The sequence below is a fragment of the Schistocerca gregaria genome, chromosome X (genome assembly GCF_023897955.1).
Source record: "Schistocerca gregaria isolate iqSchGreg1 chromosome X, iqSchGreg1.2, whole genome shotgun sequence".
Lineage (NCBI taxonomy): Eukaryota > Metazoa > Arthropoda > Insecta > Orthoptera > Acrididae > Schistocerca > Schistocerca gregaria.
The window spans coordinates 680,408,000-680,422,839 of NC_064931.1; the positions used below are offsets into that span (position 1 = coordinate 680,408,000).

The 14,840-nt window shown below is 37.4% G+C and overlaps 1 protein-coding gene across 2 annotated transcripts in view; it reads right to left on the minus strand.

The window, feature by feature from the left end:
* Nucleotides 1-217: 217 nt before the first annotated feature.
* Nucleotides 218-14,840, minus strand: part of LOC126298644 (ubiquitin-conjugating enzyme E2-17 kDa) — a 91,341-nt gene continuing 76,718 nt past the window's right edge. Inside the window, exon 4 of one of the 2 annotated variants that reach the window (XM_049990056.1) lies at nucleotides 218-522. In XM_049990056.1, coding sequence (XP_049846013.1) covers nucleotides 352-522 — 171 coding nt within the window. In that variant the 3' untranslated portion in view covers nucleotides 218-351. Of the gene's footprint in view, nucleotides 523-9,929; nucleotides 10,432-14,840 lie in introns of those variants that run through there. The other variant, XM_049990057.1, reaches the window with a different exon arrangement.

The window sequence follows — 14,840 nt, forward strand, 5'->3', positions numbered from 1 at the left end:
TTTTGCCCTGCACAGAAACTATCAAAAATTTAGAAACTTTTACACAGTTTAAGGAAAGAAAACAAATTGTTGCCTCCTGCACAGTGTGTGAAAGCAGTTCTTACAGGTTCAAATGGCAACAAACATATAAAAAAAAATTAAAAAAAATTTTTTTTTTTTTTGAAAGACAGCGGTAGAGAGCAGTTCTCTCTATTTGAAACAAAAATACCTCTGCATATAAAAACAAAAGTGAAATTTATTTTTGTTATTCAACAAAAGAGCTACTTCATTCTCACTACATCATTATACATATAATTTTTATATAGTTTGTAGACACTGGAGACACCCACATACAATGTCTTCTGTTACTCTCTAAGGTTGGCCATTGTCATCCACAGTTTCTTCTCTGCTTTCTTGGTAATTAATCCAAGACTGTTCTACTACAGCAGAAACTCTCTTCTCATATTCCCGTTTGTTCTCTTGATATAGTTGTGCAGCAACAGAATTTGCAGGAGAATTTGGATTGGGCTCATCTAAGAGAGACTAATAAAAAAAAGGTCAGTTTATTCATTTGTTACTTTCACGACACATATACATGGGAATTTGTGGTAGTATATTGCGTTAAAGAAACACTGGTGATAATACAGACAGCTCACAGGTAATGATATACAGCTGATTTACTTCACGCACATACACAATCATACTGCAGATCATGTCATGAATTTTTTTCAGTTTTCTTATCATTTCACCACTTACAAACATTGTTTCAAGCACATAACAATATTATGGACTTACAAAAAACCAATGGGAATGAAATATCTTATCCAATCAGATACAGATCTCTAAAGGTATTAGAAACAAGAGATTCTGCATACAACAGTTAAACAAACATGGCGTTTCTTTGTGAAGTTGACATCCGGTTGCACTTACCTGGTTTATTCATCATATTATTGCACAGTAACCCATTCTGCCACTGTCATTTCATTAATCCCAACCAATTGCTATTATTTCACATAAAACAGGCAGTCAGTTACACTGATGTGACAAAAGTCACCGGATACCACCTAATATCGTGTTGGACCTCCTTTTGCCATGCATAGTGCAGCAACTCGACGTGACATCGACTCAACAGGTTGTTGAAAGTTCTATGTGGAAATGTTGAGCCATGCTGCCTCTACAGCCATCCACAACTGCAAAAGTGTGCCAGTGCCGGATTTTGTGCATCAAATGATCTCTCTGTTGTTTCCCATCAATGTTTGATGGGACTCATGTCGAGTGAACTGGATGGAAAATCATTCCCTCAAACTATTAACAACTGTGGCTGAGTGACGTGGGGCATTGTCATCCACAAAAATTCCACTGAAGTCCATGAATGGCTGCAAATGGTCTCAAAGTAGCCAAATGTAGCCCTTTCCAGTTAATGACTGGTTCAGTTTGACCAGAGGACCCAGTCCATTCCATATGAACGCTGCTCACACCATTGTGGAGCCACCACCAGCTTGCACACTGCCTTGTTGACAACTTGGGACCATGGGCTCGCAAGGTTGCACCACACTCAAACTCAAATATCAGCTTTTACCAACTGAAATTGGGACTCGCCTGACCAGATCGTGGGTTTTCATCTAGGTGCAAACAATGTGGTCATGAGCCCAGGAGAGGTGCTGCAGGCAATGTCATGCTGTTAGCAAAGGCACTCATCAGCCGTCTGTTGCCATAGCTCATTGACACCAAATTTCACTGCGCTGTAGTAGCAGGTATGTTTGTCCTATGTCCCACATTGATTTCTGTGGTTATTTCACAAAGTGTTTTGTCTGTTAGCACTGACAACTCAACGCAAACACTGCTGCTCTCAGTTAAGTGAAGACCATGTGCCATTGCATTGTCTGTGGTGAGAGATAATGCCTGAAATTTGGTGTTCTTGGCACACTCTAGACACTTCAGATATCTGAATACTGAATTCCTTAATGACTTCTGAAATGGAATGTCATATGAATTTATCTTCACCTACTATTCCATGTTCGAAGTCTGTTAATTCCTGTCATGCAATCATTATCATGTCGGACACCTTATCACATGAATCATCTGAGTACAAATGAGAGCTCCGCCAATGCAATGCCCTTTTATACCTTGTGTATGTGATACTATTGCCATCTGTATATGTGCACATCACTACCCCATGACTTTTGTCATCTCAGTGTATTACATTTTACTTGCCAAAACCTGTCTGATTAAAAGGGATGCACCTCAAAGATGCAACACAGGACACTACAAATAATGAACACACATACATATTATTCCCTCCTTCTTCCTTCCGATCATTTAACATATATTTTTTGTTTGAGTCATGTTCTAGCATCTCTCTCTCATCCCTCCCCCCCCCCCCCCCCCACCACCACCACCACCACCACCACCACCACCACCACATGCATGCATGCATGCATATCTCTCAGCGAAGTGGCAGAGGCGAGACATTGACTCTATATTTGGGAGGACAGTGGTTCAAATGCCCACACAGCTATCTAGATATGTGTGTTCTCGATTTCCGTACATCAGTTTAGGTGAATGCCTGGATGGTTCCCTCAAAGGACACAACTAATATATTTCCCTTACCTGAGCTTGTGTTCTGTCTCAAATGACCTAGACAATGAGACATTAAACTCTAGTATCCCCACACCCCCCTCTCTGCAGATGTAACAGATTCTTCTGTGACAGCATGCTTTTCTAATACATCATAATGGTCTGTAACATCATTTACTTGTTTCAGCACATTTAGCCTTGCAGCCTCATTCCAGAAATGGTAGTTGATATTGAGTACTTTTCACGATCCCACATGTTTGACATAGAAATGGTACCCATTCCAGCACTGACATTTTCGTGTGGCAAATATACAAACACATCACACAAATTAGAGAACACGTCAGATCAAACCAGATTTTCACTTCCATGATGGCCTTCATATTACTAACAGAACCCTGAGAGATTTTATTACAAAAGTATATTAGCAGCAAAGCATTCTAGTGAAAACACTGCAATATTATTACAACACTGCCATGTAATGATCGGATAGTTGCAACATCACTGAAATTTACTGCAAAATATGAAGCTAATATAAGGACTACAGCAGACCTCACATTGAAATGTGTGTTGTACAAACTCCTATACAGTTATGTGCAACTAATATCTAAGTAATAAAACTGGATAGATAAAAAGTCTACTCACCAAGTGGCAGCAGGAGAACACACATTAAAAAAAAGTTTTACTTATGCAAGCTTTCGAAGACAGTGACTCCTCCTCCCAGCACAAGGGTTGAAGGGCAAGAAAAAGGGGTGAAGGAAAATGACTGGAGAGGTTTAGAAAATGGGACAGAGTTCAGAAAATTCACCCAGAACCCTTGGTCAGTGGAGACTTACTGGACAGGATGAGAAGGGAAGTCTTTCCTTCTCATCCCATCCACTAAGTCTCCCCTAACCTGGGATTCTGGGTGACTTTTCTGAACTCTAGTCCCTTTCCTAAACTTCTCCAGACCTTTTCCTTCACCCCTCTTCCTTCCCTTTCAACCCTTCTGCTGGAAGCTTACATAAGTCAAACCTTTTTTTAATGTGTTTTTTCTGTTGCCACTTTGTGAGTAGATTTTTTTATCTGTCTAGTTACATTATACTGTCAAAATTGATTATTTTTGCTGTTATAATATTAGCTATGGACAATTACTAGAATGCTGTAAGTTTCAAACAACCAACAGAACCCAAATGTCTAATGAATTACCCTACTTTCAGCTTATAATAGACTCTCAAATTTGCTTTACAAATACCAAAGTTTCAACAGGTGGCTTGGCGTAACTGTCCAGGAGCTGTTGATTTAGAAGTACAAACCTAAGTGTCTTAAATTTATTAGCAAAAAGATCATTATTATGGGCTTTCTACAGAATTACTTTATTTTGTTAACCAGTTTTCAACTTGCAAGGCTATCATCGGACTTTAACATACTATTGTTGTTGGAGATGATGGCCTCATAAGCCAAAAACTGGTTAACAAAATAAATTATTACTGCAGAACATACATAATATTGTGGTTTCCATTTATAATTATGAAGTTTTTGTACTATGAAGTCACAGAAGAACCAGTCTACAGGTCTTAAGTTTCTTTATTTTTTTATTGGAAATCCTGTGTGACAGCTAGCAGTGATAAGTGCATGTAAAAGAGCATAACTTTACTAGTTTACTTGGTTTATAACGTCCATCACAAAGACAATGAAATAATCACCTCCTAGCAGCAGTAAATACACTAAGTTGATAGCACCAGTAATGGGGTGTATTCCATTAGTAGTGTTACTGAAGGAAAGTGGAAATTATTCTAATAGTGTAACACAGCAATGGACTCACAGAAATAATTTGCCAAGTTATCCAAGATTTTCTCTTCATCAGATACACTACATAACCTAATCTGCAACAATTATTTGTCTTCTGCCTTTAACAAACCAAATTTTAACACAATTAATAGACAGAAGAAAGATGAGAAAAAAAGGCATGCTTGGGTCTGCTGTAAGTCACTTCTGCACAGCTATATCTGAAAGTGCCACCAGAGCTATAAACATGTAATCATTAGTTTACAATCTCAAATTGGGAAACCATGCTTTTTATTGGGGTTAACAGATAATCTCAATATCTTACTGAAGATGGTAAGCACTGTGCGAGCTGTAAAATATGATATATATGTTCAAATCACAACAACTCTGCCTAACGCATTCGAAACTGATTACATATGACAGGGTGGTTTTTTTTAAGTGTCACAATATTCCTACAAGAAGTAATATTTGTCAAAGCTGGCAGAAAAATTCCTATAATGATATGTCCAGAGGCCAAACCTGCTGGGATATGGCTCTCAGTTCACAACCTGTATTTTATTTACAATTGAGGCAGGATTCACAAGAGATGGCCTAATAAATTACCACAATCTGCACATCGGAAGAGATGCAAGTCCTCAGGCAGCTGTGGAGGTGAGACATTAGGATAAAGTATGGACAGGAGTTGTCAGTGACTCTCTTAGAGCCGTACACATTACCAAATAGTTTAACAGGTACTGTGTATCACAGATTTCAGTTAAATAACCAGTGCAAATTTTAGCACTTTACCCCTGCAGAAAGACAGTGACTAGTTTATGCACAACATGGCACCTCCACATTCTCTACAGATCATGCGGCAGTACCTCACCTCAATGTTTCCTGGTCAATGGCTTGGTCCAGGTACTGTAACATAGCCTTCCCAATCACCAGACGTGAATCCATTGGATTTATGGTTAAGGGAAAATTTAAAGGCATAAAGGACCCTCAACAACATGCAGATGTTACAGGAGCATGTGACCAATGCATCCCATGCAATCTGAATGGAGCCAGGTGTATCTGAAAGAGTGCACGATTCACTTCAAAGATGGGCTGACGGCTCTGTCAGGTTGCATGGTGACCACATGCAGCACTGCCCATAGCACCTACTTCTACATTAGAGACACATGGGAATGAGAGGACAGATTGACCCACATCTCAACTGGTATTTATTTACAGACTTATCATTACAGGAATTTTTTTGTCCAATTTTGACAAATACTACCTCCTGTAGGAATATGTGACACTTTTTTTTTTAAACATCCTGTGTGTGTTTGGACACACACACACACACACACACACACACACACACACACACACACACACACACACACTATATATAGTTCGTCAGCAATATGTAACATTATTTGTTCTCTCTAAATCAAAGTAAGCGTTTAGAAAGTAGTCAAGATGGAAATTGTAACAAGATTTAAAAAATATGTTCACATTATACAATGATGTAATCTACATCATTCAAATAATGTTCACTTCTAAGGTGCTCACCAGATTAGTTGGCTATATATAATCTACTTAGCACCACAAAGCAAGGAGCCTACATTCAAGCAGTAGAAAGAACATAGCGCGCATCCTCTATTATAGTACCACAGCAGACTCAGTGGTTTATGTTAAAGCTGTACTCAAAATATCAAAACTGTAGATAACATAAGTTTTTGTTACAGATGGCATTACTTCTCAGGTTTCAAAAGGCTTATTAATGCAGAAAGTGCCCAATAACTATAACAAGATTTATTTGTTGAACCTACATACTGATCTGCAGCCAAAAATAATGCTTATGTTGTCCTAGATACCCAACCTATATTATACCAACATTTTGTAAGACAACACTAAATTCTATAAAATCTGTGGAATGCATGAAGTTTCCACATAACAGATAATATTCAAAACACCAAATTAAGATGTTTAGCTACACTGCAGGAATCCACAACATGAAATATACTCTCTCAGTACCTAAATATGTTATCAGGTACACTTAAAAATGAGTGACAAAAACCACCATGTACAGTCATAAGAACATATAAAATGTCTGACACCTAAAGGCATGTTTGCTATGATTATTCTGGCTTTACAGTTTTTAAGGGAACTATAATGAAGGATGCAGAAGTACACACTGAGTAGGGCAAGCCTATGTATCAAGTTTAAGAGCGAATTTCAAATCATTTTATCACACACTTTTTTTCTGATGATCGTACACATATCCTTAGCTTAAGCATGGTATCAGACAAACAGCAATGTTTGTTTTCGATAGGCAAATATATTACCAAGATAATTTGTCAAGTCGTCATTGAACACAGAAGTTTATTCAACTAACATCCACAGATAAAATAATTCATGTAGAGTAAAAAATACCATTGTAGTTGTGTGGTTGCTTTATTTAAAAGGCATGACCAAATTTGTAATGTTAGTTATATCATCAGGTGAGGGCCTCAACAAGAAGACACTGAAAAATACAGGAAGTGACAATCCTGGATAAAACAAATGTCAGATCATTGCCAAAAGTGGCTGAACACAAGTGATATAAAATGTGACAACGACCAATACATACACTTACAACATAATACTGGAACACGAAGTATATTAAACTTTTTCCTCCAATTCCTAGAATTTCACTCTTTTTTTAAAAAAAAAAAAAACATGTTGCAGCCCATAACAGATTAATGTGGAAGGGGGGCCAATAACCGCAACCTAAAAAGGAATATAAATAAATCGTTAAAATACGGTGTGTTTAGGAGAACAGAAGGAAACAGATAATATTGGAGAATGCTATACCATGTATTTAGTGGATCAGACGAGTGGAGTACAGGGCTGCGCCACTGCTGGCCGCAAACTAACACGGAAACGTATGGCGGACCACTAGACTGGTAGCACTTGCCCAGTGAATGCCGAGTCTCAGCAAAATATTAGAAATTGGTTGCACACGAGATCTCAAAGTCAAATATTTGCAATAGAAAATCTAAAATGGATACTACTGAAAGACATAAATGGTATGACTATTACTAATGGAAAAAATCACTAAAAGAGAAGGGCCCATAAAGTATCAAACTATAAAAAGACCCAAAAACGGTGGGTGGGGTGGGGGGTGGGGAGGAGGAGGAGGAGGAGGAGGAGGAAGATAGGGAGGGAGACAATGCACAAACAGGTAAACAGGCTGGATTATTCACTGAGATAGTCAAAATTAGCCAAGATCAATCTATGTTTCAATTCGACTTGGGTGTTGAGAGTATGACTATGAAATAGCTTTTAGGCACTGTAAAATCTATAATTTTTTCTAGAACATTAGAAACATTGCCTTTACATTCTCTATGCAACACAGAAAGATTGGATGAATACTGGTAACAGATTGAGCATCTAAACTGGTACCCAAAGCTGAGTTAAGAGTCCTGGGCAGATGAATATTCCCTAAACCTAACCTCAAATGTTCTACCTGTCTCACCAATATATTTTTGGAGGCTGTCATTACAGAAATATATTTTTTATGGTTTGATACTTTATGGGCCCCCTCCTTTTTCCTTTTGTTAGTATTTGACTATATAATCTCATGTGCACCCAATTCTTAGCAATTTCCTCACACAGTCTGCCTTAGCTCTTCCGGGCATGCACCACCTAGTGGCCCACCATATGTTTCCATGTTAGTTTGTGGTCAGTTGTGGCACAGCCATGTACTCCACACATCTGATCTACTAGTACAGGCAATGGTATTTTCTGATATTTTTTGCTGCCTTCTGTTCCCACAAAAGCACCATATATATTCCTTTTTAGGTTCCGGCTATTAGTCCCATCGTGGGCTGTGACAACTTTTAAAATTGAGTGAAATTCTAGGAATCAGGGAAAATGTTTATCACCATTTGTACTTCAGTATCATGTTCTAACTGTAAGTACTTGTCATTGTCACATTTTATATTACTTACATTCAGCAACTTTTGGCAATGATCCATCATTCTTTTTATCCAATGTTCTCACTTCCAAGTATTTTTCCGTGGTTATTTTCTATTCAGGACGTCACATGATGATGTAGCTAACTTTATGAAACCAGCTGTGCTTTTTAAAGCAAGTAACCGTACAGCTGCAGCGGTGGTTTTAACTCAACACAAGTCATTATTAAGATGTGCACACTACCTGTCCACTCATCAATTTATCAAGCAAATGTCAAAAATTAAGTCTACACTTGACAGATTGATGTGTCCCTAAAAAAATAAACAATTATTCCTTGTTATTACTGAATTCTCCTGTAAGAATAATGGGTCAAATATCTATTCTTCAATTAAATATCAACCACTCATATAAGGTACAGTTATACACACAATACTTTTAAGATATTGCTTAAAACAAGTATTTCCTTGACCATAAAAACACCACGGGATCAAGTTCTTTTCAGTATCTGACGCACTGAATCACATTGACATTGCACAAATACAAAGTATTTTACGCTTCAGTGCCAGATAGCAGCCAGGTACAGTCCTTAATGGACATGAATAATATGTAATGTGGTCTTAATTGTGGTCCCAGAAACTGCAGTTTTAGAATGTAGGTTACCTTCCACACTCACGTCCGTCCGTACCCCCCGCCCCACCCTCCCTTTCTCTCTCTCCCTGTAAGTATTAAACTTTCAGCTGTGGGAACAAATTTAAGCTGCTGTAATATTTTCAGTCCAACTGTGCAATATTGAACATATCTCGTGACTAAAACTTGAGTCTACAAGAGCGTAACATGCTAAATATGTATACACAGCAAATTCACCAATCTACATTTTAAAGGTATGTTTAGAAAACCTGTGACTGTCTAGCAGCTCTTATATACAGCAACTTCATTACATTATTATTGTTGAGAGTTTTTACTCTGGATTGTGAATGTACAAGTATCCTCCAGAACACTTCTACCAAGATATGAGGAAAATGATAGGACTGAAGAACTACAACAACATGGCCCTTCAACTGTGTGTCACAATTAACCACAATACAATGTGGCAACTAGTTTCTTATAATTGCTTCTGTTCATGGAATAGCAAATTCTGTGTATGAAAGAAACCAATTCTGTGTATGAAAGAAAACTCAAAACTTTGGAAGACAAATATGAATGCACATTGTCACAAAGTTTACTGCTGAATAAGTGATTTAGCACCATGACAACTATAAGAATGTATAAAAGCAGTGTAAATTTAAATGACAAGTGAAGTATCAGCACTTCATTACCTTTCTTTTTTTTTTTTACTTCACATGATTTGGATTTCAGTTGCATCTGAAGAAGGTATTCAGCACTACAACAGAGTCACAGCTGAACTGTGTTCTGATCTGGTTGTCAGCACAATCTAGTAATCTAGGTCATTCAGATCAATGAGGGCTCAACAAAGTGACAATTCGCAGCATTTTTTATATCATTAGGTATATATTAATAAACTTTAGATAAAAAGGTACATCTAATACAGATTATGTGATCGAACAATGAAGTAAATTTAACTTCATTTTCTAATAAACTGTTAATTCATTTGATACTAATAAATCAAAGCAATCTTTGATAAAGCAGTCAAATTGGAAATTGTAACAAAAGATTAAAAACATATGTTCATGTTACAAAATGATGTAATCTACATTTTTCAAATAATGTTCACTTTTCAGGCACACATATGTGACTTTAATGTTAAAATATTACATTAACATTGACACATACACGATCACAAAACCATTAACGAGTTTCACGTAAAAGATTCACAAAAATAATTACAGTATTAGTAAATACATGTAAAGCAAAATAAAATAATAAATCAACAATGAATTAAAACCTAACTCAACATTCAGTTAAATTATTTGACTATTTCAATAAAACTGGAGACAATAAATACGTCTGAACGAGTCAGTTATAAAATTCAAGCACTCTGCAGTTTATATAAACGTTTTAAGCCACTATTAATGTCTTAAGTGGTGTCAAAAGGAGAGAGCACTAATCTAAAAAACTCTGTTCCACACTTGCTTTGACCCTCTTCTCATATTCTCTTCTGTTCTCTTTATAAAGTTGGGCTGCCATAGAATTTGCAGGAGAGTTTGGATTTGGATCACTTAATAGTGACTGAAATTAGAAAGAATAAATTAGTCTGTACAAAAACAAACAGTATACTATTATTACCCTGTGTGTGTGTGTGTGTGTGTGTGTGTGAACTTTGAAACAATGATTTTAGCTACAGCATGTGATCACATGTGGCAGAAGCTCACATTTCACCACCTTAGGAATATACTGACCCGAACACAGAAATATGTTTACCATGCCTAAAATACTTAAATTTATCTGAAATGATGTCACTATCCTGAGGATGTCAATATATATTTGCTGCCTACAAAAACAAACAATAAACTTCAAAGTAAATGTATACTCCTTAAACAATTTCTTTCTCTGACAAATGTGTATCTCAAGCTTCTAATGTTTCCTCTAGTTAACAAAGAGATATACACTTGGCTACATATGATTATGGTAACAGTGTATTAGCAGCAGTTCTTGTCCAGTGGTTATTTGAGGAAACATACCTTGGGTGGAGTCCATACGGCATCCTGAAGACAGAAATCACTGTTTCTGTAGCACACCCACTCCATTTTCATGTTAGTTTGAACTGAGGTAATATTTGAGAGTCACAATTATATTTGCTTATCATCTAATTTTATGGACGACAGTTCTGACAGTTGCGAACCACTGAGTAAAATCACTTTTCATACCTATTTTAGCAACTTAGTTACTCATCAGAAAATGAGTTTCAAATGTATTTGTTGTAAAGCATCCATGTTGATTAAGTATGTCTTGACAAGATGTACTTTAAACAGTTGCTCATGAACCACAACACTGCAATTTGACTCTTTGCACTTTTTCCCCCCTCTGTGATTGTAAGTGGTATTTAAAATAATGAAATTGTTATACACACTGAATATGCCAAAATGGGTCTACAGGAGGAGGAGACATGTAACCACAGAAAGAAGAAGTACCAAGGATGAGAATTCTCCCTCCAACTCCCTTTCCCTTCCCCTCCCTTTCCTTTCCTTTCCTTTCCCCCTCCTCCCTACCACAATGAAGCAATGTTGGCATGACGAAGTCAAAGGCCTCTGAAAGATCCACAATTCCAAACTAATCTAAACAGAAGAAAGAAAGCTATGGTAGAATAAATTCCATCCTTAAATGAAACTTTAACTTTGACTCTGGCCAAAGTTTGGCAGCTCAAATTTATAATTAACAAAACGATAGTGACTATAATGTGACCTTTAACTATTTAACTATTACATCTATGTTGGATGTTACTGTATTGGAAGATCTTGAGTTTTGAACAGTTTAATGTTAAGAATGCATCTGTAACTGGCATATAGAATAAAAGAGTTAATGTAGTCATCTGAGAATTATCAAGATTCCACTTCATATCTATTCAGGTGCCACAAAAGCATGTACAGACAAACAGACTCCAAGATGATAAAACAAGAGTTTCAAGCGAGCTTTATTCTGGTAGTGATTGTAAGAAATTAAGATCGACTCATCCACGATGCATCAAACTGCGTATATAAAAAATCTGATATGAACAATATCAAAGGGTTATCAACTACTACTCTGTTACCTCTCAGCATTGAGACTTGCTTCCATACGCCACTAAGGTTGTAGTCATGGTCCCAGTTATAGTAGCTGTTACACTCATTCTTATCTCAACAGCCTCGTTTTATTATAGAATCCCGATAGTCAGTAAGTGGAACAAGATTGCTGTGATTTTTTTGTCAAACAGTTGTTTGTGAGGCTCTGTTCAGTAGACGCCAGTTTATCCAAATATCAATATTTAATACCTTGTAGTTTAGTACATTCCAAGAATGTGTATGGACCAAACAATATGGTTGCTACCAAACCTAATAGCAGTGTTACTAATTCCAGGAACCTCAAGGACAAGACTATCTTTTACAGAGTGTAGCATCTCATCATGGGTGGGGAAAAAAGCAAGTCTAATGCCTCACCTGTGCAGGACCCAACCATTTTACTAGAAGTAGCCCCGCAGACAGGAAAGAGCTCTATATGTGGGTCATATCTCAACATTTTCTTATCTTAAATAGTATTACATTAATGTCTATTCAGCATACCCATTCCCATTATTTCAAAACATGTGCCGTGGAAGTATTCTGAATCCAGGTGGCCTGATTCAAAAATAGTTGTTGCTTTATGAACCAACATATTTAAAACTGATCATTCTGGGCAAGCTGGTGAAAGTTCTGCACACCAAGTCAGCATGTGTTTACTTGTAGTACACAAAACATTTAACTGACTGTCAACTTTCTTTCTCAAACCATCTATTACTATGTTCAGTCAGTTTGTACAGTGAGGTCAACAGTTTCTAACTATGGGTACCAATAACGGGGTTAGACATTTGGCTTGTGTGTAGGTGAGAGAACCAAGAACACTAACTATAGGTCTCAACAAAACATTTTCATGGAATACAGATCTCATCTATGTCAGGATAATTTTAAAAGAGAATGAAACTGATTCTGTGTGTCAATTTGTCACTTTTGAGAAGATATTGTTTTACTTTACACCAAAAGAGCTAAACAGTAATCAAACCAGCAGCCGGAAGTCAGTAAAACTGCACAAAAAATACCAAGTTTATTTCACATGGTGCAAAATTTAGAGTCACCATTTGCTGGGACACAATTACCTGGTAAATACCACTTGATCTTCTGGAACTCCAGCATGAAAGAAAGTTAGAGAAGAGGATTGGACAGCAAAATGGGGGAAAAGTATATTTGATAATATGAAATCACAAGTATGAACTGTTGGTACATGCACACACTGCTATTCACCACATATAACCGTAGTTCCACCTGTAATCTCACATAGGAAACTTAGGTTTGTTTCTTGACATTGAAAAGCGGTATTTATAACAAGAAAATGATACAAAAATTTAGTTCGCATACTGCGGTGGTAAGTTACTGACACCATAAAAAGTTTTGTTGGAAAAGCATAATTTCAATGTTATTAACTTGGGTGTGTGCTCAAACTTTCAGCTGGTCAAGTATGGCATTCCTGGAAATGGAATGTGCTTTTGGCACTAGATGACAGAACAATACTGTATGTAGACCACACTTCAGTCATAGGACTCTACAAAAGATATGGATCAATAGATTCACTAAAAATGAAAGACTACATTTCAGTAAGAATAATGTGTCTGTAAATTAAACAACTCAGCACATATTCAAACAAAGCCAGGTACGAACACACTTGGAGCAAATATGTGCAACTGTAGGTTGTGAGGTCAGATAGGTAGAGTAGAGCGGCTCTTATAAGACAAGTTCATAATTGTAATATCACATCTATTACCTAACAACATGAGTATCCAACCTTGCCCGCATATGTATTTATTTCAATCTTCTTTTAGTCCTCCTCCTCCTACCCCCCCCCCCCCCCCCTCCGTCTGCAAACTTCCTCCTCCCCTCCTCCATCTGCCCATCTACTCCTCCCTCTTCCCCCCTCCTTCTGCCCTACTCCTACTCCTACTCCTACACTACCACCCCCACTCCATCTGCCCACCTACTCCTCCTTCCCCCTCTGTCTATCCACGCCCACCTACTCCTCCTTCCCCCTCTGTCTATCCACCTCCTCCTTCCCCCCCCCCCTCTGTCTATCCACCTCCTCCTTCCCCCCCTCTGTCTATCCACCTCCTCCTTCCCCCCCTGTCTATCCACCTCCTCCTCCCTCCTCCAGTAAGTAATGTGTATTAAATTTGGCTGAATCTGATACAGGTGTTTAAGAAAGAACTTTTTAAAATATTTCACACATATTTCACCCGTATCTGTTGAAAATTCTGCCCTGCAGTTTTGTTTTCATGCTGCTCAAAGTTTATGATATCATAGCTCCTGAACTGTGTGTTGTACAATGATATAATTTTGCAGGTACAGGAAGTGATATATGCGGATACCATCTCCGAAACGTGTTGCTCATAGAAATAGTAATAAAGAAGTAATAAATTAAAAGGTTATTCCTGATGCACCAGTTTCACTGCATGAACAGCGAAATGTAGTAAGTGACAAACTTTATTTCTTTCATCTCTCTGTGACGAGTGTTAGTGAGAAAAAATCTCAAAAAATTTTGAAATTGTGTGTAAAGTTGGTTTCAAGTCACTGAGTGCTCTCATTCTCAACATTTACAGAAAAAAATTATTTGCTCTGATGTTAGTAGCACAAAATAACTGGACACAAACTGACTTCAGTGTTAACGGTTTCCTTTTACAATCAGAGTATGTACAGTACCTGTGAGAGAAAATGCCACACTAGCTGCACTGGAAACAATGATATTGTGAGAAAAACCATGAATTCTGATACATGAGCTGAGAACAAAGCACTTTTGAGGAAAATATGAGCTGTACACACACAGATATGAGTACTCTATTCTTGAAAAAATAACAGAACACTTGGTCTGGAACCAAAGTTGATATTTTCCCAAATGGCATTTTGCATGAAATGGTCATGGAC